Source organism: Magnolia sinica, chromosome 14 (genome assembly GCF_029962835.1).
Source record: "Magnolia sinica isolate HGM2019 chromosome 14, MsV1, whole genome shotgun sequence".
Classification (NCBI taxonomy): Eukaryota; Viridiplantae; Streptophyta; class Magnoliopsida; order Magnoliales; family Magnoliaceae; genus Magnolia; species Magnolia sinica.
The window spans coordinates 76,875,999-76,901,036 of NC_080586.1; the positions used below are offsets into that span (position 1 = coordinate 76,875,999).

General features: G+C 39.1%; 1 protein-coding gene across 2 annotated transcripts in view; it reads right to left on the reverse strand.

Annotated features, from left to right (window-relative positions):
- LOC131226274 (plant intracellular Ras-group-related LRR protein 6) overlaps positions 1-19,021 on the reverse strand; it is a 39,481-nt gene extending 20,460 nt beyond the window's left edge. Inside the window, exons 1-13 of one of the 2 annotated variants that reach the window (XM_058222073.1) lie at positions 18,832-19,021; positions 12,710-12,773; positions 12,439-12,575; positions 11,836-11,922; positions 5,562-5,637; positions 4,583-4,657; positions 4,392-4,461; positions 3,852-3,929; positions 3,630-3,690; positions 3,434-3,512; positions 3,261-3,351; positions 693-753; positions 557-607 (exon numbers count right to left, since the gene is read on the reverse strand). In XM_058222073.1, the coding sequence (XP_058078056.1) occupies positions 557-607; positions 693-753; positions 3,261-3,351; positions 3,434-3,512; positions 3,630-3,690; positions 3,852-3,929; positions 4,392-4,461; positions 4,583-4,657; positions 5,562-5,637; positions 11,836-11,922; positions 12,439-12,575; positions 12,710-12,773; positions 18,832-18,896 (995 nt within the window). In that variant the 5' untranslated portion in view covers positions 18,897-19,021. Of the gene's footprint in view, positions 1-531; positions 608-692; positions 754-3,260; positions 3,352-3,433; positions 3,513-3,629; positions 3,691-3,851; positions 3,930-4,391; positions 4,462-4,582; positions 4,658-5,561; positions 5,638-11,835; positions 11,923-12,438; positions 12,576-12,709; positions 12,774-18,831 lie in introns of both variants that reach the window. The other variant, XM_058222074.1, reaches the window with a different exon arrangement.
- Between the last annotated feature and the right edge of the window lie 6,017 nt (positions 19,022-25,038).

The window sequence follows — 25,038 nt, forward strand, 5'->3', positions numbered from 1 at the left end:
GCTTTACAAGCCAGCACACACATCTACACAGCCACATATGCCAACCTGGCATATGTGGGACATTCAAGTTGTGCAATGGGCGGGTTTCACCATGTATAGCCTCAGAAAGATCAGACAATCCACTAATCAGGTGCCCAAACATGTACACCATATGCTTGACTGCTTTTTAAAATGGTCCGTAATTTTTGTACATGTGTCTGACCAGATGGGTTGCCCAGCCTAATTTTTGGGCTAAATCATTACACAATGAGTCCCGCTTGATGCACATCTCAGATGTCCCAAACACAAGCCAGGTTGCACGTAGAGGGGCCTGTGGAGAGGTGCGTGTGGGATTTGCAAGGCTCCCAAAACAGATATTGAGGCAAGCAAAATTTCATAGAATAAAACAAATGTTTTTTATCATCATCTAACCCTTATCCCAACTACCCGGGGTTGGCTAGACTGAAACAAATATCAAAAAAATAAAAAAATAAAAACACACAGAGGGATTAGGGAGGTAGCTACCATATGCATAACCAAAGCAGTTAGAACAAACTTGCCTTCATCAATAGAGAGCCTACTGCGCAGATATTTCAATAGGGCAGGTGTAGGTCCTGAAACCAACGAGCTGAGAGAAAATAAACTTCAGTTAGGAAAACCAATCAACCCAAGTAAACAACCAAGCATTGAGGGATGCACGCTCCGCCTCAGACCTTCGAAGAGACCGCAAAGGATTTCCAGTAAGCAAAAGCTTTCTAAGACTAGTCATCGTGCCTGTAATATGATTAATGCAATAATTATCATCTGCAAGAATGATATAACATTGTAGTTGAAATAGAAATCACATTCGTAAGAGATCACAGATGAATATTACCAAACTACTAGAAGCAAAATGCATATAAGACAAATATCATTCAAATGAGATCCTCATGGAATGCACTTATATAAGTGGATGAATTGAAAAGTTTTACCTACTCATTAAGCAGGGATTTGGAATAGATATTTTTTTCTCGGAGTTGCATGAAGATGTGTGTGTGTGTGTGTGTGTGTGAAAGCAACCATGGTTGAGGAAAACCCATTTCCTTCCAAAGAAAATCACATGGGTATCCAGAGAAACGTGGATTATATGATACTCGAGTGAAAGAAATGTAGACTTCTTGTTCAATCCAGTGAATGTAAAAGCCTAACAGACCTTTGGGTGACCTAAGCCATCAATCCAGTGAGCCATCATGGGATATGACATGCCATAATATCTCCCTAACAGATGATCCTATAATGGAAAGGAACAATTACAACCAATGCTCCACATTTAACATGGCCGCATCTAATGGTTAGTAACAGCTCTATCCTTCATGGGAACCACTATATAAATAATTTGGATCACCAAAAGGGCGACCTTCATGTACATGTTATTGGGCCTAGCTCATGCCCGATCAGTTATTATCTCTTTCCAAATGAACAAAAATCAAACCAACGGCGTCAATCATTTGATCAATACATGGATTAAACAAAATGAGTGAATGGAAATGGAAAATGTTAGAACCAATGTTCAAAATGTCGGTATTGCGTTACATATCGCATCCTTGGGATACAAATACGTATCGGTTATCACACAGGATATATCATTTATATCAGGTAATTTGGTTGAATTTTTCAATTAAACTTCAGGGATTGTTAAAAAAAGACCTTAATATACACTTTTAAATCATAAGATCTCAAAAAAGAAGTGCACATAATATGTTTCCTTTGTATAGGGTCCTAAGCTATGCGTTGTCTAACTGAACGAATGCAACTATATTCAAATTGAATGCATAGTATTTAGAGTGTATGTGATGATCATTTCATTAAACACTCCTAAATGCTTTGAAATTAATCTTAATTGACAGCTGGTTGAAGGAAATTTTCGAAAAATAATAAAATTTTTTATTAATTTTTAATTAAAAATCGATTTTTATTTTTCAAAAATTCACAAGGACTTGACAAATCAGTAGATCAGCCCTCATACATACTTGATTTCATGTTTAGAGTGCAACATTGCAAGCAATTGGGGAGAAATTGGGGAAATTTTGAATTTTCCCCAAATCAGACCACCTACACTCAAATTTCGAAATTAGAGTGTATGTTATGATCGTTTCTTCAAATACTCCTAAATACTTCGAAATTAGTCTCAATTGATAGCTGGTTGAAGGAAATTTTCAAAAAAAAAAAAAAGAAAGATGGAGAACATAAAGAACCAATGGATATTGAAATCAAAGCTCCAATTCCATGATTTTTCATGCAAAACATGAAAAACCAATGGATTTATAACCATTTGACACTGATTTAACATAATTTCAACAAAAAAAAAAAAAAAGGAATCGGAAATTGAAAATGATCGAATATGTGGGATATATCAGCACGACCTGTGCATTTCATATCGCACAAGTGGGATGCAAGACATATCGTGGGATATATCGGTCGATATCGTCGATAGTTAAAACATTGGTTAGAACTACCACATAAAGCAAAGAAGAAGAGAGAGGAAATGTCATTAAAATCCTCTATGCCTGTATAAAGGCAAACACCACAAAATTACAAATGACTTGTACATTAAGCTTGCAATGGCTAGGTTAATCATATATCTTTTTGGTAAGGATTAAAAATAATCTTGAAAACCAACAATCACGGTCTCTAATACATAATTATGATTAACTAAAATGAGATGAACTCATTTTTTAAGCAGCACCCAAACTGGCCCTAAGAAAACATTAAATATAAAATGGGTGAAGGGGACATTTATGGATTGCTGTCAGATCTCTGTCTCTGATCATACACTAAAATGCATTTAACCATAAAGAGGAATTGCAGAGTCCCACTCATCTGCAAATGTACAGTTTGCTGATGTAAAGGAGTTGGCACATTTGGGACCAGAGTTAAATGATTCAATCTGTTTATATGATGGGCCACCATGGATGTGGGATGCGCCTCTAAAAACTTCAAGCTTGGGACATTCTACACCTTAGACCAGCAGCCTACATATAGATTGATTGAGGATGTGTATATTGATGGGCCATATTAAACCTACTCCTATAATCAAAGGTTCAGGATCTTCCAATCTGGGAGATCTGAGGAGAAACCTCATCCATGATGAGTCCTCTAAGATCAATAGTTTGGATCACCAGACCCTGTCCAACATGTACAGAATCTTGTGTGTCTGCATAGGCGCATACTGTATGTTTGCCAATGAGCAACAACTACATTCCACTTAAGAAAAATAAATAAATAAAAATTCCTAAGCTTACCAATTTCAGGTGGCAAACCAGACAATGAATTATTTGACAAATCGAGGACAGACAAACGAAGTTTGCAGGCCTCCGCTGGATAGTCCTTCAACTGCATGCATTATAACAATAATCAGCGACTGAGTGAATACTGCAGATGATAAAAAAGGGTAAAAGCGAAGAGCTATGAGAACCCGATTCGAGTGAAGATCAAATGTCCCTAAGACAGAAAGGGCCCCTATCTCTGCCGGTAATGAAGATAGCATATTGTTTCTGCAATGAGAAAAAAGTGTAGTCTGAACATAGAAGTTGCAATGGGAGAAACCAAGAATTCACTTAATGAATTCGGATAAACAGATTTATATGCAGGTGCTCATGAAAGAAACCAACCCCATATAAAACTCTGCCAGGGAATGGCAACCCATGATTGATGATGGAATAGATGAAATTCCTGCATAGACAAATGTAAGCAAGGTACCATGCTACCAAAGATACCACAATAATTCCAAAAGCTTATATAATATCAAAGATACCACAATAATTCGGAAAGCTTATATAATATCATTGACGCATGTGAAATCAGTAGAAACCGAATAGATAGATTTCACTTACTATTCTGATGGAGGTCGAGGCGAATAAGCCGTGAAAGGACTCCAATGTTATCTGGAATAGTGCTAAGCAAATTTTTTGCTATACATAGAAAAACAAGGACAATTCATGATATGTAGAACTATACTCCATAACATGACCATGATATTAACTAATAGCATAAATCAAATATGAGGTACAGCAAAATTACAAATGATGAGTTACATGATGATCAATCAAAAGAAATAGCAGTTGTTTGTTTGACCCAACAAAGTACAGGTGGGTTCTAGCAGTAACCTAAGCAGTTGAGTTTGTGGACCCATCAAGGGATGACCATGAACTGATGCCTGAGCTATCAGATGATATTAATCCAATGGAACAGACAGTTACAAAAATTGGACCACATTGATGCAGACACAGCCAGATGGTTGATGGGGATGATCTTTGAGGTGTCTCTGGCCACGGACAGAACCCACCGTGTGAACAAAAGGCGGGCACCACAGTTTATTGTGCAGAATAATTGTTGGATCAAACATTTTATATTTCCATAGTATAGATATGTACCAGCATTGAGTTCAGTTAGCATGGGCCATGATATGAGCATATTCTCAGACAACATTGTCAGCTTGTTTCCCTGGCACAAGCCAATAGATACGTTAAACACTGAGGCGCGGTATGAATTAATCAATTATTGTTGAAAGGAAAAATGGAAAACCACTGCAACAAAATTAGAATATTTGGAGCCTGGTAAATACCTCGACATCCAATTTCACCATTTTTGAACAGTTCGCCAAATCTTCCGGCAGTCTGGTTAAGCAATTAGTGGATGCCTAAGAAAGTAAGAAACCAAACGAAATACTGCAAGTTCTTAGGCCATAAGGGATGGTATAGAATATAATAAGCTGTGCTAGCAACTGCCAATAGAATCAGAACCAGGCAATAGATTTTTTTTTAAATGATTTAAGTTCTTCAACTTTTACTATGATGTCTAGATACATTTATCAAGTGTGCATTTGAACATAACAAGCTGTACTAGCAACTGCCAATAGAATCAGAACCAGGCAATAGATATTTTTTTAAATGATTTAAGTTCTTCAACTTTTACTATGATGTCTAGATACATTTATCAAGTGTGCATTTCCTTGATCATCCTGTAGCCATCGTTGTAGACTTGTCCCAGCTATTTGGTTTGGCCCTTGCTTGCTTTCAATGACAACCAGGTTTTCAAATTGTGGTACATCACCCCTGCAAAGCACCAAAGCTTGATTCCAATTCAGATTCTAACATTCCATGGATTCCAACACAACACTTCTGGTGTTTCTTTCCGCTCAGCTTACTTTTATCCCAATATTAATACAATGTTTTGTTTTAGACCCTTCACAATACAAATGTTTTATGTGAAGCATAACGCTACGTATTTACAACCTCGTATAGCTCCCATTAAAGAAGGATACCATAACCTGCATGTGATATAAACATATTAACTTCTTGAAACTGTTAATATGTGCTACCAAATCTGCAAATCTTTTCCTTTTCTGCCACTCATACCCATACTGTGTTAGCGCCCATCAACAGCGAGCCCACAACGACAGTCTATTAAAAAAGTCGATACTCTTGATAGAAATATATACAAGGTGGAGGAGCATATGCTCATAACTTTCCTACAAAGAAACCTTACTGCTTTTAAAGAGTCGGCATAAGAAACTAGAAGCATGAAATCCATGAAACCATTACCTTAAGTTCTGACAAATCGGTGCACCTTCCAAGGGAGCTTGGGAGTTCTTTAAGTTGGTTGTTTGAGCAATCAAGCCTGGAACATTTCCACAAAAACTGACCTAAGCCAAGATAAATGGAGAAAACAAATCCCATACTGATTCTTCAGAAGATGATTTGCAGATAAATATCGGATGGTGACAATAAATAAAAGGGAACTGATGGTGATAATTACACCCTATACCAAGCCTGGAACATTTCCGCAAAAACTGAACTAAGCCAAAGATAAATGGAGAAAACAAATCCCATACTGATTCTTCAGAAGATGATTTGCAGATAAATATCGGATGGTGACAATAAATAAAAGGGAACTGATGGTCATAATTACACCCCATACTTTTTATGCATGCGCCACTTTTTCCACTCCTATTAGGATGTTACCACTTCTCATACCATTGTAATACCACATGTAGAGAATAGAGGTGTCTGTATGTGTCTAAATGAGGAGCAGTAGAACAATATCATTTCCCTGAAGCAGATTGCCATGTCATTACTACACAAAAGCATAACGGTTTCTTAAACCTAAAACATCAATGATGGTCATTCAATATTATATGTGAATGTAACAGAAGCAATGTACTTTGGTTAGGGGTGCAACTCGGTTGGGTTGGGTCGGGTTGAGGGTTACCCCAAGCCCAACCTAACCTCAAGAGGACCCAACCGGACCCAAATTCCAATCCGAGGTGCCCAACCCGGCTCCCCAATCAAACCTGACCAAATCCAAATATAAGTGATTATTCCCATCCTGACCTAACCCGACCCGAAGTTGCCCAACCCATATTAATCAGGTTGGCACCTTTCAACCCAAACCCAACCTGAGGACAGTGAAATTCCCTTACAGCCTAATTACGGTATTTGTGCTTTGATAATACACATTACACCACATTTCCATTCCATCTTAGAGGTGTGGGGCATGCCCTGATCTATATCTTCTTCTGTTCTTGAAAAGATCCTTTTGAGATCATCAACTTCACAGGCGTGTGACAACCAAAGTAAAACATGATGCACAAATTTACACTTAACATTAAAAAGCATTCAATTTCTTGTGTGGATGATGATGATTCAGTTTATGGTTGGTTATTCAATAAAACCAGCACACAATCAACCTCCGTATGCCAAAGTATGAAGCTATTAACTTCAAAAGTCATTTTTCAATTTTTATTCCTCATTTTCATCTACTTAGCTATTAAAGGAATTATAGGGTCCTTCTTATCAGCAACAGTACAGTTTGCTGATGAGTTGGATCTCATGCATGTCGGGCCCATGGTTTGAGAATCCAAAACATTGATACGAGGGGTCGAGATCTCTCGAATTCTAAGAGTCCAACCCTTCGATTTTGTGGCCCAAACATGCATGGCTGAGAGGAAAAACTAAACAATGGTACACACTCAATGGGCAGGCAAATATGAAAGGTTACATTATTTCAATGTGGGTGAATGCCAATGAATCCCTCATCCATGGTGAGGCACATCATTTCAACAGTTTTGAATCATGGAACAATGGTCCCCGCATGGATTATGTTATTTGAATCTGGGAGATTTCCGAGCACCTTACCCATGGTAAGGCACATCATATCAACAGTTTGGATCATGTAACCATGGCCCCACATGCGCAAAATCAAAGTTGTCAGCAAACTATGCATTTGTTGATGAACAGGACCCTATGATTCCTCAGCAGGCTAACCAATATTTCTACTTAATCTTTGCATCACATCATACCAATCCCCGTCCCCTTGTTCAAGTAGAATCAATGTTTGAATGGACCAAACAGAGCTACACGAGCATAGCAGATAAAACTTCTTCTCTGAATGTGTGGAACCCTCTGATTGCTTATATAGATCTCTGTGTTATGAGATGGCAGAGCAGCAACACATGTTTGGAGAAAATTTCCCCCGGCTGCAATCTATTTCTTTGATCATCTCTTTTTAACAAATTTTAAAGTTCATTGATGTGGGAAAAAAAAAAAAGCTCATATAGACTTGTCATTGGCAAGGTATGCTTTTTCCGATGTCCAGGATTGGTTATAGGGCCATGAGGTGTTTTTTTTTAAAAAAAAATAAAAATAAAAATAAAAATTGTATAAACCCACATGTAGGTGTTTGTATAAACCCAACCTAGATTTATCTCAGCCACTAAACTCTATTAACTCCAGCCATTCATTATCCCTTAAAAGACAATTATTTTTAGCATAGTGTAGCATGAATTGTACCAGGTGCTGTAGCATACCCATGTCTATAGAAAAGGTCATAATTCTATAGGAGAAATTTATAAAACCCTAAAATCTCAAAATTGGCTTCTTAAACATATGTTTAGTACATATAGGGCCATTTACCATTAGAGCACCAGTCACACAATCTGATCATATAGCCCAATTTGGGCTATATTAATCCCTTCTAGTTGGGAAGAACTCACCCTCGAGTTTGGATCTCGCACATTACTACTGCCATGGCCCACCTCTGTAATGCTATACTTTTAGCTTTATCAGATGCTAATGATGTAGGTCCACCCATTGCCAGATTTCCACCATCTTCATTGGGCATTGCACACCATGGCTTTTTCCATTTTCTCTCAAACCAAATTCAGTGTTGTGTGACTTGTGTCCTCCATCTCACTCTTGAATCTCGAATTGTCCATCTTGTTAATGCTTCCACATATGTGTCAACGCACAACTTATTGAATTCCTCTAATCCACCCATCAAAAAAAAATTTCTTTTCTTTTTTTCTTTTTTTTGAAAGTAGTCGGACATTTCATTAAAAAAGCGCCAATAGGCAGCAAAGAATGTAACAGCAAAAGCCCCAAGTTAACCCAAAATACAAAAGAGGCTTGCAACTACAACATCCCCATAGAAGCAAAAACCAAGAGAAAACACCCCAATATGAGAAACTACCCAAAAGAAACATCAGCCCCACTCCCGAGCAAAACCCCAAATCCTTCCTAACAACCCAATCAACGCTATGACTAACATTGTGGAAGCACCTTCCATTCCTTTCTTCCCAGATCACCCAAAGGCTAGCCAATAAGCAAAGGCGCCACAAAGTCTTATCTTTTTCAAATTCCACACCATGTCACACAGTAAGCATCTCGCCTATTGACACCATAAGCATCTCACCTATAGATCTTGACATCACAAACAGACGTTGAATCTGGAGAGCACAACAGACAACACTTTGGAGGTGATCAGGCAGCGAATGAATAGAAGGTTAACAGATTCTGAATCCACCCCACACAGCAAACAAACATTGGACAATATCATCCCCCTTTTCTGAAGATTGTCCACCGATAAAACCCTTTCTCGGCATCACCAATCAATCTATTGAGATCTCTATCTTGTTTATCGTCTTCATTTGCAACATCATCATCAGATACTTTTTTCTAGTGGACCTGGGATTTGTTCCTTGAAACTCTTGGATTCTTCTTAGAACTCAAGCATGCCAACTTTTACAACATAGAGTCACAGTCACCAATAGTCCATTTGACCCTCTCTTCTACCGCATCGATGATCGAACAAAACACCATTGGAATCAGAAAAAATCAGATCCAAGATGTTGTCAGATTTTTGCACGTGACAAAGCTCTCCTTGATGTTTGTGTTGAAGGCATCAACTCATCAAATTGGCCCAAACTGTCCTGGAGTGTTCCCTCCAATAGACCATATCTCCTTACTACTACACCATACTTTTCTTGGTAACTATTAGAAAACCATATTTGTAGGTTATTGTAGTGATACATTGGTCTTATTACAGCGCGTACTGTAGAATGATACTGTAGCAGGTACTGTACCACCCCCTATTTATAGAAAATGTCCTAATTTTATAAAAGAAATTCAAAACCCAAAAGCAACCCCTTAACCACATGTTTAGCATATGAGGGGCCCATAGATGGACCAATAATCATTCAATTCGCCCACGGCGCTATACATCAACTTTATGATTGGACTAAATGATTTTTTTAAGGTAGATTGGACTAAATGATTTCTTTTTAAAGGTAGATTGGACTAAATGATAGGATGAGTAAGAGATGAAATGCAAGACATGTACAAAAAGCTGACATCCATCATGAATGGAAGCTATGGATATGGTTATAATATAGGGTCGCTTGTGGTGAACCCCCCCCCACAAAAAAAAAAAAACTTACTGTTCAGCTAAATTGATGATTTGACATTACAAATGCCTATAATTAACATTGGTAACTTCGGTGGTAGTTGCATATCTGAAAATTAAAAAGGTTAAAAAGATATCCCTTTCCTGAGCTATCTCTATGACAAAAGGAAGCTACAGTATGCGTTTTACATCAGTAACTAAAATCACAGTTACTTGGAAAATTATTCAACATCGTCTTGAATGGCGATACTGTGCATGCAAGCAAGCAAACTAACTAACATTTAACTTTTTTAAGAGAGAGAGAGAGATAAGACTTTATCAAGACAAAATCAAAGGGGGAAAAGAATTGCCATTACAACCTACAACCAATGTTTTAAATAGCGTGGTGTATAGTGCAGCGTTTGGCCCTCTATAGCATGTAACGTTGGCCCTCTATAGCATGTAACGTAAGCAACAAGATATATTTTTTAATTAAAAAAATAGAAAAATATGATAAATTTTACAAAATACATAATTCCTATGAGTTCTTGACTGCGAATCTGGATCGTCAACCACATATTTCTATGCAAAATCTGTCTCTTAGCCATCAGACATCTCTAGGTGTGACCCCTTTTTTTTATTGAAACATCACAAATTCACGATATGGACCACAATTTGGATGGTCTGAATTGATCTAAATGCTCTATCCATGATATGGACCACAATTTGGATGGTCTGGATTGATCTAATGTAGTGCCACGCGTGATGGAGATGAGTTGCCACCATTTTAAAATAAGTGTGGAACTAACATAGAAGCGACACTTAAAATTTTATTTAAAAAAAAAAAAAAAAAAGAGAGGAGATTTTAGGTAGCATACACTAAGCATACGTTACAAAGCGTACACTACAAGCGCTATTGAAAACATTGCCCCCAACTAGAGCTGGGCATGGGACAACTCAACTCGGCAAACTCAACTCGTCCTACTCGTTTAGATCCGACTCGATCCAAACCGAGTGGGTGAGTCAATCTGAATCAAGTTGACTTCGTCCAATCTGAATTCAAACTGAGTCAAGTTCGAGTCACCCAGTAACTCGACTCGACCCAAAATCCAACTCGGTACTTACTCGACTCGATCCGTAACTCGACTCGTACATATATATTTAAAAAAAAAAACTCAAATCTGATGTTTCAGATCTGAGATGCCGTGTAGCTGATGGAGAGGCTGCAATTCTGGCAATTGAATATAGGTTTTGAGTTGTGATTTCAGCCCGTGGATACCCGTTGCACCCGACCCAACTTGACTTCGTACTTGTGACTAGGTTAAACTCGGTCCAGATTAGTCCAAGCTAGACCCGGACTCGGATCGGGTCAGGCATGCTAGACTCGGTACCGAGCCGGGTCAAGTTCGGGTCAGGCCTATTTCAAAATCGGATCAAGTCGGATCAGCCCCAACTCGGTCCGACTCGACTCGATGCCCACCCCTACCCCCAACTAACACCTTCTTTAGCAACAACATCCACAATCTCATTTTCCTCTCTCCCTACATGGGCAATTGAAATGTTTGACCTAGAGGCAATTAGACAAATCTCAATAAAACAAAATTCAACTTCCACATTCAAATTTGGCAAAAAGCCAAGAATAAAGAATCGCACTGCACCAAAATGTTTGTCTTATGGTGACGGTAGGAGTCTGTAAATCACCTCCTTATTCTCTGTGATTTTCCCTGGTAATTTGGAAGATGATGTTAGGTCTCTTCGGAACACGGTATTCAATAACGGTAACAGTGACCATATTGCCAGCCTTTATGACCATTACAATATGGGCCATAACGGCCGTTATAGACCCCTGTAACAGTCGTTACAATATTTTACAAATACAAAAGCTCAAAATTACAATACAAAAAAAGGTTATTTGTAAGAACTCCCAAAACCCCGCATTTGCCTAGGTTACCCAATGAAGATATTCCAGACAAAACAATTTAACTTCCGGACAGAAAATATTCCAAATGAATGCTTTAGCAAACTAGCTTACAATTTCACTCAAAAGGTTAGGTACAATATATGATCCACATCTGAAAAGGTTTCTATATGGGCATCAATTAAATGCTACTGTTGCAGGAAGAAAAGAAAAGAAGAGAGAGAGAGAGAGAGTCCTACTTGACTAGGGAAGTTACTGAGCCAATCTCTTCAGGTAGACTGGCAATTGAGTTAAACGACACATCTAGTGATTTTAGCACAGTGAGCCTGCCAAATTATCATCAAATACATCATACATCAACAACATCATTAGGAAGAGAAATAATTTCATGCCAGGCAGTGGCTAAGCTATGTGTCCATGTGCTAGCCAAATTCCACGTGTACAGCCCAGCCCATGCTGCCACATAAGCAAACATGGTACAACTGTAGAACATCAGAGCTGTTCATCTGGTGAGCCCCACCATGCAGATTCCCAGGCCCAAAAATCATGGTGGTGAATTCTTCAGGTTGACCAATGTATAATACAAATGGACAGCAAGAGAAAACTTGCCCAAGCTCATTTTAGACATCAATTGTCACATATGTCATGGTCCCATTTGATGACTGACATGATTAACTGGGCCGAGCATCTGCCTGGTGTTGGGTCCACCTGCCAGACAGCTTGGATATTCTATAAATGTTACATATTAACATGTGAAGTGGAATGTTGAGGGACTGAGCTTTACATGGATGTGCAAACGTCAAACTTCAAACATATTTTCTCAATCTTGTAGAATTACTTACTCTCCTATAGAAGCAGGAAGGTGGGAAAGCTTGTTGTGACTGATATTGAGAACAGTCAACAACGGTAAATTTCTTATGTCTTCTTTCAATACTTCAATGTCGTTATGAGCCAAAATAAGCTTTTGTAGTTCCACAGCCTGCAAAACATAAGATAACCTTTTTCTTATGCTGCCATGCGTAAAATCAGCATTGAATGAAGCTTTGTTGGAAACTTGAAATATATGATAAGACAAAGGAATGCATTGTAGGGAGAATGCAAGGAGAAAAATACCTCCCACCATTTTTCACCCTCCCCGACTGCATCCAAATTTCTATACACCTCACTGGGCACTTCCCTAAGGAGGAGGGATAAAATATTATTAGATGCAAAGGCAAACATGTACAATTTTCTGACAAATGGTAACCTACATGTGGGGCCCACGATTCTATGATCCAAAAGTTGATTTGATGGGCATTGCCGTGGATGAGGGATGCCCCATAAATCTCCAATATCGGAAACTTAGAACCTTCGATACATGGCCTGCTATCCATTGTATGCAGGACCATTTTTGTAGTTCTTCTGTTAACCGTCCATCTGCTGGGCACTAACAGAAAGGTTAGGAATGTCCAATCTATGAGATTTCACCACAACCCATGACAGGGCACATAAGATTACTGGTTTTGATCAAGAAACCATGGGCCTGCACATGTAGGGAAGCACGTTTGTAAGCAAAATGTGCATGCGTTGATGAGGACCTTATAATTTTTCAATACAAAATGCAGAGTAAAGTTTCCGGTCCATTATATCATAATTTGCAAAAGTTTCTAACAAGAAAGCAATATCGAATATGTATAGCACCACCTGTAGAAGCCTTGTTATTTGGAGGAGTATGTTCTCAATTTTTGCACATAGGTTTCCCATTTTGTTTACACATTCTCTCTTCTCAACCAGAAGCAAGATACAAAGGCCAGTAAATGGCATGTTTTCCACAGAGGACTATCAGCAAACCAAATTGTTTTCTTTTCTGTTAACCGAAGAACCAAGGGGTTTATTTTCCTGAGAATATTCTAGGATTGCTTATCCATGAATAAAGGTGCACCCTACACCGGATGAACATGAATCATAGGGCATCGATGGAACTAAATGGTGCTCTAGGAGTACTAGATCATCTTAGAAAATGTGAAAATAAGATATGGTCATGCTGCCTTTAAAAAAATGAAAAAAGATGTGGTCATGTCAACAATTTTCTAAAAGTGGAGCATTCCAGTGGTACCAGTACCACTATGAGCTACAGTGGTATCAAAGAAAAGCGAGGTCCATGTGATGTATTCAGGACATCTAACCTGTCCATCAGATTTTTATCCTCGGGTTACCCCTAGTGACCAAAAATCAGACTGATCCAAAACTCAGGTGGGCCACACCAAAGGGAACAAGTTGAGAGTGGATCTGAACCATTTATTTGAAAAGGAGACCCTCCTTGTAGTGTATATGTGATCCAGGCCATTCAGACCCTTCATCTGGCCTGGATGAAGCATTAGGACAAACATCAAGCTGTTTTGCAACTGAAGTGGGCCCATTGCAAATCAAGGTTGGAAGTTCCCTCGCATCTTATTTCATGTTCCATGGCCCACCTGAGTGCTAGAGCAAGCTGATTTTTTAACTCCAAGTGGCAGACTGAGCCCACACATCTGATGGACAGGTTGGATGTCCTGCATTTTGCCTGGTACCACCATAATTTACAGTGGTACCCATACCACTGGAGAGCACCTCTTACTCAACTTCCACATTATATTTTAACCAGCTGGTAACAATCCATGCCATTTGCCTGCAGCAATTAACAAAATAGAGCATCAAACCACTTTTCTTCTGATGGATTAGACCACAGAAACCAATCAAACAGGGAAAGCAATCATTTTCTCAGCATTGGCATGATTCCATTTCATCACCCTCCAATCATCATCAGCTCAGAATCAAATTACATTTTATGCTAAGATACAATCTTCTGCCAATGAGCGTAATTAACAGATTCCTCTAATTGCACTTTAGCCCATGTAATCCAGACACTGAATACAAGGAATTGGATATCGAGATTTGAAGACAAGTTCACTACCGCATCCATATAAATATCATCAGCATGGTCATCTTAGCCTTTCTCCCAGCAGTTCGGAGTTTTAAATGGTAGATGGGAGATTCGCAATTGGCTACCCACCAGACATCGACCTTCCTCCTTTCCCCATGTTCACAAACCCACCATGGCAGAGTCTCACATGGTCACCACTCCATGCCAACAAGGTCCCACCCAGTGTGGTCGCCCAGCCCGACTATTACATGCACACCCCAAAGGGCAGGCAAGCAGAGTCATGGAGGGGCAGTCATCAAGCAAACCACTAAGCACAAAGTACCCACACACATGAAAGGTCATGCCCGAGTAGGTAGCTGCACAAGATACCACGGAACCCACCAGTACATCATACCAACACAATTCACATGCCAACACAGTTGAGGCCCACATTGCACCACGGCACAATTATTGCAGAATGTCCACAAAGGATATTTTGTAAGCAGTTGATGAGAGACATTTGGCTACCCTAAGAGAGTCATAGAACATCATATTTTAGTCAGATTGTAACAATCCGTGCACGCACAGAAACACACAATTCAAATATATCATGCAAAATAGTACTTACATATGTGAACCTAAAAATTACAGATTTGTTGGGGTGTGCATGTGTCTTTGAAAGTTCGAGTTGTGCTAAAATGTATTGGCATTTGGCACTGTTTGAAGGTTTGAGTCGTGCTAAAATCCATTGGCACAAGTGAAAGACCTCAACATGTGTCACGTGAAGTTTATCTTGTTCACTGTTCAAAAACTCAATCTTGGCTCAAAATTCAGGGTGGCAATTTCTGAGTTTCACTTGGACAAAGCAATGAAAAAGAAAAACACAGACCTTGTACAATGTACAATTTGAAGAAAAAAGAATCAGCCAAAGGATGATTGCTTCAGCATTTTTTTCTTCCTTTTTTATTTTAAGAAATTTAAGTTTGGACTTCCAACTCAGAGCCTGGTCAAACCAACTCCACATGGTCAATCCCAAGTTTATTAATCAGTCTTGGATATAAATCTACTACACACCAACAACCATCAGAAGAAAGAAAGTGAAAAAGGAAGATTGGAAAGAAAGAAAGCTACAACCATTTCGAACTTTTGAAACCTGTTGATAACTCGATATGGGGCGGGGGAGAGAACTTATCTACTCCTCTACAATCCTTTATTTATATGACAATTAGCTACAAGAATAAGTTCAAAATAAATTACTAATGAAATCTAAGATTTACACCATTATCTCTAAGGATATGGTGAACAACATGACCATCACCTAGATGTGTACTCTCACACTCAAATATACTGCTATACGCATACATTGAAGACTATATATTCTAACACTCCTCAAGTTGGAGCATGTATATCATGCATGCCAACTTGCTGATGAGTCTGGAGCTATGGGAGAGGGGGATTTCACTTTTGAGGACTTCTGGAATGTAAATCATTGGCATGTCCGGTATCTGCATAATGATCTAACAGCACTTCTAGAGGCTAGGATTTGACCTGTTGGCTCTTATGTTGGCTAGGATTTGAATCATGGACTCTTTCGGCGGCACTAGAATATTCTGACAACAAACTGGTGATGCCACTGATTCTAATTAGAAGCCCAAAAGAGAGCTAAAGTCAGATGACAAATCTGATGATCGAGATGTGTCAAAGGCAAGTGAGAGAGAACAACAGTACACATCAACTAATGTGCTCTTGCGGAGCACCAAATGAACATAAAGGGGCCATAGAGATGATGAATGGGCGATAAGGATGGTTTTGGCAAGGGTTTAGGCCGCCTAATGTCAAAAAAGAAGGCATTGATGCCGGAGCCATCAATAATGGGCATTGGATGGGTTTGTAATGGGTAGAAAATGGGTTTGAAGGATCGGGGTGTACCTTGTATGATGATGATGAGTGCAAATCTATTCCTCCATCATCATACGAGATCTAAGGAGAGACAGATGAATCAACTCTCAAAATAAAACAAAAGAAGAATAAGGAAAAAAAAAAGGGATTAGCCAAGAGGCTCTAATAACATGTAGAAATAAGAAAAAGAAGACACAAGAGAACTTATCTACAAGGATGATTCTTTGCTTATAATGATAATTAGCCATAGAGGTGGGTAGGATCCGACTGCACTGAACCGGTCGGATCCAATCCGACCCGAACCAAAAGCCAGGGTCGGGTCGGATAGAGTAGACCCACTCAGATCTGATGCCAAACCGAGTTGAGTTCAGGTCATGTAGCAACTCGATCCGATCTGATCCGGTCCGATCCGATCCAGTCCGGAATCGAGTAGTATAAAGTCAGATTTTACTTCTTTTTTTTACCTTTACCCTTCTTCTAACTGAACCCTAACCCTACCCGAGCCGGCGCCGCCAGATAAACCTATGCGGCACCGCAGCCTGAGCCTACTTCCTCTCCTTCCCTCCTCATTTCTCTCCTTCTCTCTCCCAATTTCCCTCATCTCCTTCTTTCTCTCCTTATTTCTCTCTCGATTTCCCTCTTGTTTCCTTCATAGCACCAGAGTATTCGGCTCAGCTTGACTCAGCCCAGTCCGAATCGACCGAACAAACTCAACTCAATCCAACTCAGTTTCCCTAACCGAGTCGGACTCTGTTCGGGTCAGGCCAGCAAGGAATCGGTTCGGATCGAGTCAGCCCTACTGGACTCGGTCCCAAATCGGATCGAGTTCAGGTCAGGTACTAGCAAAAACCGAATCGAGTCGAGTTGGACCTAATCCAGTCTAACTCAACTCGATGCCCACCTCTAATTAGCTACAAGAGAAGCTAAAAATAAATACTAATAAAATCTAAAAAATACGCCATTATATCCAAGGATATGGTGCACCACGTGACCATTTGGTATATGTGTACCTCACACTCAAATATACTCTATCAAAGACTGTATACTCTTGCAAAACCCATCCTCGAGAGATTCACACACATTGTGAACTAAAATAGTCAAAAATTCAGAATTCAAATACTTTACTGAAGTTAATCAAAATGGAAACGCATGACTAAAATAAATAAATAAATAAAAGAAATATCACAAATAAATGGTCTTAGTTGCTGATATATGAATTAGTATATCTCAGTTGGATGTCAAAATCACATGCACCTTTAGACATACCACACGTGTGCCAACTTGGCAAAGGAGTTGGATATCTGAACAGTACATGAGGTGGGCCCCACCGTGAAGATGACCAAACACAAAATCATGGCAATCAACTCATTAGGTAAGCCACCCCACGCTAAAAGAAACGACGGTTTAGAATAAACTATTAAACTCGCCAACAGATGACATTCAACATAACCAATGGCCAGCTTGATAAAAGCAGACCGGATTGATTTTGTTAATGGTGACAATGGAGGTGACCTTGTGTGTGTCCGCATTTAAAGGTGTGTGTGGAGACGGGGGCTATTGGTACATGTGCTCCATGGAAGTTGATAGTGGCATCAACGCCATATACCTGACATGCATGTCCTTCAATCAGCACCTTCGATCTGGTTGACGATCACGTGGATGGGCCACAAGCCAAACAATCATAATTTATTGGACAACTCTGACTGCATGGTTGGTCTGAGTCTGGCCTGTTGGATGAGGACAATTGCCCATTTTTCTCAATTGACCATCCATTTTCAGGCCAATGATCAGACGGTCATCATTGTCCAACCACCCTGTTCTTACAGGGTATGCCCCATCCACATGGTAGCCCACGATATCAACAGTCCTGATTAAGTACGCAAGTGGAACAAGAACGACCGAGATGCTTTATTGCACATCTCATGGACCCCACGAATGGCAACAAAATTCCAGAGTATAAAATCACATTGCCGAAATGCGGTAAAAAAAAAAAAAAAAAAAAACATTGGATCAAATTACAAAAAATATCATCATAATCTCATCATGATAAGGAAAAAAAAAAAACTGCAAAACCATCATACCACCCTTTCTACTTTTGGGAATACAATAGTAGGCAAGCAGCACTATTATATTACCAAAAGTAGAATCATAAGGGTGTATCTATCAAACAGGGTCGTTGTAAATATCAACTACCTATATCTAAACATTATAAAGAATAAAATTTTCGAATTTCCAGTAATCACAGGTAACGGAATTTTTTATTACCGAAAACAGAAAATTAGGGGTGTATCTATCAAAAAGGGGTGGGTCTAAATATCAAACGTGGAATTATATGGTTGTTTTCCAGTAATCGGAGCTAACGAAGCTAGAAATTCCGTAGATTTCAGATGATAAAGGATCAAATGAAGCGAAATGAAACGAAAATGAATGGAAATTCGGGTGAAATGAAATGAACCTGAGGGAGCGGTTTGAGAGATTGAGAGATCCGGAAGTTCTCGCAGCTTTCAAGATCCGATCCATGACTTCCGAAATATCTCGATTTTCTTTCCTTTTATTTTTTTTTATTTTTATTTTTTTCCTTCATCTTTGTAGTACAGAGAAAGAGGGTGAGAGGACCACGTCCATGGCAGGGGCGCACGTTAGCGTTATATCAGTTCTTCGGATTATTAGTTTTATTTTTATACATCGCGACGTACAAAATAGAATTCGTCGGTACTATATCCGTTGTATAATGATCATTTTCATTGATCTAAAACATTTATTTGATGGCCCTTTAATACATGGATAATATATGATAATTATCCAATATTTAAATACTTTTAACCTTTGATTTATCGTACGTTCCATATTCAAAGAAATGTATTGGTTTAAAAAGGTTCCAATTTTCTCATGATCCCACATTCCAAGTTAGGCCCATCATGTAAACGGTTTGGATCTTATATACATGACCCCAGATCCAAAGATTAAAGTCACGATGTATACTGTACAAATACGTACGGATGTATTTTATCAACCCCATCTGGATAAAGCGAAAAGAGAAATTGACCACTGTATGCCTGCCTTTTACCCAGCGTCTTTTCAAAGCACTTCTAAAATTTTCTTTTCCAAAGTAAACCATTTTGCATGGACACACCATTTGCAAACGAAAATACCCTTCATGCACTACCTGAGGCTACGAATTATAACGATATCCATAGGTATTTAGCCACCTTAAATGCAAGGTATTTTTGTCTGGAAATATTGTGTCTGTACAGAATAGTTTACTTTGAGAAATTAAAGTTTGGAGCATTTTGAAAAAAATGCCAGGTAAAAGGTGGCATTTAAAGTGGTCAAATTCTAGAGAGAAGGGGTTTTTGTGTCGTATAGACCCAACGTACTTCCTACATTTTTTATTGGATGTGAAAAAAAAACCTTAAATATCAAAGTAGACCCGTAGTTGTACGAATGAACCGAAAAAGATAAAAATACCCCTACTTTTTTTAGTTGCTTTACCCTAACAAGTGAAGATATTTTTGTATAAAAACCAACGTTTGTACCTTAAAAAGCACCCTTGGTTAAATAAATTTTCAGACGACGATTAAAAAAAGGGCATTGTATGGACTTGTCCACGGTGCTAATTTTTTCCTCAAAATATTAGCATTGTAGATGAGTCCGTACAATGCCCTTTTGTTTTTCTCCGCTCGAAAATTTATCTAACTAAATGCGATTTTTAAAGTATAAACGTTGATTTTTTTATAAAAATATTTCTACCTGTTTAGGTAAGCAGCTAAAAAAGGCAGGAATATTTCATCTTTTTAAGTTTGTCTGTACGAATAATAGTCTACTTTAATACAAGGATTTTTTCGGATCGCATAAAATAACGTAGGTAGTCGGTCAGGTCTATGCTAAAAACGTACCCATTTTTGGGAGAGAGGAAATGCGCGTGTTACTCGCTGAGGTTTGAATGAAAATCTAGGTACAAGTGGCGGGATAAAGTAGCAGGTCCATCCATGCACTGTGATCTACCATGGATGGCCTTTATATCCTTTATATCAAAGATAACCACCTTTTAAGACAGAAAATTTCATTTGATCCGTGGAAATCAAGCGACTGTAGAGAGTGAAACCATACAACGGCTACAAGATTAAATTGAAAAATGATGAGAATAAGACGGTTTGATAGTTTTATTTTTATATCATCGTCTATCCACGGTAGGCCCATCATATGGATGGATTTGATCTATATAAAATCAGTCCACATATGCTTTATCAATAGATGGTTGTACTGTATTCCGGTTCTCCCCCTATACGGTATCAACCTCCATCATGCGAGAAATTTACGACTGTGGACCCCACCTTTTATCCAATGGTTTTTATGATACAATACAAATTTAACATACGCACTTAGACCTCCTCATACAGCCACCGCATTTAAGGACGAAAATACCCCTGCATTCCTCTGGCTGGCGTGCAGAGACGAGCGCTGACGGACGGTCCGACGATGGGGAACTTAGGTGGGGCTCACTGTGATGTTTGTGAGAAATCCTCCCCGTCTAAGTTCATTCATAGGGTCACAAAGACCTGGATGAAGAGGAAAAACAAATTTCATAATGATCCAAAACTTCTGTAACCCTTAAAAGGGTTTCAATGGCTTCTGTACCCACTGCCATTTACAATGTCGTCCACTTGATAGCTAGATCTGTTATATTTTTCATCTCAATACGAGTTCGCCAAATAGATGGATGGTTTGGATATAACACATACCCCATAATGGGACCCACAAAAATCGGAGGGGATCATAATAGGGAAGAAAGAAGAAGGAAAACAAAATGATCCAGCGAGTTGGGGTCGACTAGGTTGGGAGCCGGTCGACCGGGTCATAGCTAGGCCTATAGCTACGGATTATAACCGTAGCCATAACTGTAATGCTATGCACTTTTTTTTTTCTTTTTTTTTTTACATGGATAACTTTTTCCCCCTTACATTTTTCTCTAATACATAATTATGTAAATATGTATATATAAGTATATAAAAATATTTTTCTATCTTTTAATTCATTTCTTTTTCTATTTATTTAACAAGCATATCTCCTAAACTAGAATGATTTACTTAACTTACCACATATGATTTTGGGGTAAGAGAAGCTAATTTAGCCAACCAACCTAGTTATCTCCTAAACCTCTTTTCAGTTTCCCCCGCTGATTTTCTAGCTTCCCCCGCTGATTTTTCAGTTTGCCCCGCTGATTTTCTAGTTTGCCCCGTTGATTTTCCAGTTTGCCCCGCTGATTTTCCAGTTTCCCCCGCTGATTTTTCAATTTGCCCCGCTGATTTCCTACTTTACCCCGCTGGTCTTCTAGTTTCCCCCGCTGATTTTCCAGTTTGCCCTGCTGAATTTAATGATTTGCCCTGCTGAATCTCATGTTTCCCTCACTGAATATCAAGTTTGCCGCGATCAATTTCATATTTTTCCCATTGAATTTTATGTTTTCCTTGCTGAATTTAATATCTCCCTCGCTGAATTTCATGTTTGTCCCGTTCAATTTCATGTTTGTCCCGCTGAATGTCTAGGTTCCCTCCCTCAATGTGTAGGTTCCCTTCCACATATGAAGTTTTGGTGTATACATATTGCGATGAAAACGGAATAGTATTACATAATCCGATGAACATGATGTATTACAAATAAAACACCATTGTGGGGCGCAACAAGCATAATCGAATTGCGTACTGAGTTAGTCAGTACGCTCCCATTGTACTAAGTAAACTCAGTTGGGCCCACATTGAATGTGTGTCGTATATCCACGCCGTCCATCCATTTTTCCATTTATTTTAAGGGGTTTAGCCCCCAAATTGAAGCATATCAAAAGATCAAGTGGATCATACCACGGGAAACAGTGGGCATAATGATTTCTACTGTCGAAACCATAGTCGGCCCAATAGTGATGTTTGTTTGTTATCAAACCTATTTATAAGATCATATAGATATGAATTAATAGAAAACACAATTATAAGCTTGATCCAAAACTTCTGTGGCCCCTAAGAAATGATCAACATTAGAATTTCAAGTCAAAATTTCATGTGGTGTGGTTCATTTGAACATTGGATATGTTTACATTTTTCGGCTCAAGTCACGAAATTATTTGTTAAGTTTGCCCCGCTCATTTTCATGTTTGCCCCGCTCATTTTTCAGTTAACCTCGCTGATTTTCTAGTTTGCCCCGTTAATTTTCTAATATCCCCCGCTGATATTCTAGTTTGCCCCGTTGATTTTCTAGTTTCTACCATTGATTTTCTAATTTGCCCCGCTGATTTTCATGTTTCCCCTGCTGATTTTCTAGTTTGCCCCGCTGATTTTCATGCTTGCCCCGCTGATTTTTTAGTTTGTCCCGCTGATTTTCTAGTATCCCCCACTGATTTTCTAGTTTGCCCTGCTGATTTTCTAGTTTCCCCCGCTGATTTTCATGCTTGCTCCATTGATTTTCTAGTTTGCCCCGCTTATTTTCATGTTTCCCCCCTCTGATTTTCTAGTTTGCCCCACTCATATTAGTTTGCCCCGCTCATTTTCTAGTTTGCCCCGCTCATTTTCATGCTTTACTTCATCGCTTTCACCTCCTCCATCAACCCAAAGGCACATATTACCCGAAATCATGTACATTGAGTCTGAGGCTCACCAAAACTGAATTTCATGAGTATGGGGCATAGCCTAACACATGTGCATTGATTGTGGGGCCCACCAAAACTGTATTTCAAAGTGTGGGGCCCATTGAAATTATTAAATCCACTTGAAATGTGGGACCCACTTGAAAATTCATACTCGACCCGCTCATTTTCATGATTGACCCGCTCATTTTCATGCTTGGCCCGCTCATTTTCTAGTCTGGCTCACTCATTTTCATGCTTAACCTACTAATTTTCACGATTGACCAGCTCATTTTTATGCTTGCCCCGCTGATCTTCTAGCTTGCCCCTCTCATTTTTTAGTTTCCCTCGTTGATTTTCTAGTTTTCCTCACTCACATTTCATGGGAAATGGGAAATGAGATGTTTTGATCTTTCAATAAAACAGATTTTTTTTAAAATGATTTCTTGAAAAATCTGATTTTATGGGGTTTACAATGTTTAGACTTCAATTATCCGTTAAAACTCTTCTTCAGGAATTCCAACGAACGAAAGAAGTCTAACCACAACATTCTATGGCTAAGTTAAAGAAGTCTATGCTTTTAGCTAATTATCTAAAATAGCTCACAAGAACCATCTATTCCACCTGACCCTGTATATTTATCCAAGTCATTGATATGGAGGAAACCATCATGGATGGGTCATGTCTAGTTTGCATGTCTCTTTCCTTGTATCCATACCTTATCTGAATTACACAAGCAGGACATCTAGAGCTTGTAGTGCTAGATGAGCCCGCTAAGCATCCACGCAAATATGCCACTATCCAATACCGAGTGAAATAGAACATGTTTGAGTATTTATTGCTGAGAATAGGGCATAACTCACTGATGCATGATTACACCACTCATGTGCCAGCAAAATCATGTCTAAACTGGACTAATCCTAAAACCAATTAATTTCAGAAAATCGTAACCGTCAGTCCCCGGCAACGGCGCCAAAAACTTGTTCACTCCCCAAGTGCAGGGTTGTGATGTAGTAATAAACTCGGTAAGACCGAGGTCGAATCCACAGGGACTGATACCTGTACGTTATCTGAAACCAACTAGAACTAGAACTAGTCGAAGATGCGATCTAAAACAAATAGAATTTAGGAAATAGTTGCGGAATGATTATCTAAAACTTAAGTAACTCAGAGAAATGAAACTAGGGATTCAGAGGATCCACTTGTAGGGATCAGGGAGATCTTTTGCCTGCATCAGGAATTATGGAAATCAGACTGAACTTACTTGATTTGGTTTTCAAGAGGTGAAAGGTGTACGAATTAGAATGGATTCCATCATCTAACCATGCCTAGGAGACAAAGCAAACAACAGAATTAATCTAATTACCAATCAATCAACATGCCATGAAAGTTAGGCATAGTACCGTCATCCGACCATGCCCATGAGACGATGGTGAACAATAGGGCTTTCTGACTTCATAAACATGAAAAGGAGAAAAGGAACGTGCTCAAAGCTATCACAGACCCATTGTAATTTCAGTCACAATAGACCATTAAAAACTACAAACATTCCCTTAACAATTAAACCATAATCAAGTTCAATTCACGATTAAATAGTTAACCCAGCAATCAGAGTCTCCCATCTCACTACAAGCTTCACCTCTTAGCCCTAGCTAAGAGGTTTAGCCCGTCATGATGCGGGCTAAATTCTAATTAAAAGAAAAAGAAGAAGAAGAAGAAGAAGAAGAAGAAGAAGAAGAAAGAAAACAAGGAAGTAGAGTAAAGGAAGAAAAAAAACTTCTCTCTCTAGCTCTCAGACCGTGCACAGCAGCAGCAGCAGCCCCGTTTTCTTCCAAGCCGTGCCCAGCAGCAACTCCCCACGTCCCTGTCTTTCTCCCAAGCCGTGCACACCTCCAGCTGACCAACTCCCTCTCTCGTTCCAAACTAAACCGGCTCCCCTTTCTCTGCTCGTTCCCTCCTGCCCACCGTGGATACCCCTCTCTCTCTCGATCACACGCTCCTTATAGAGCTGTCCTCCGGGAATCCTACCAGAAATAGGACGCGGAGCTA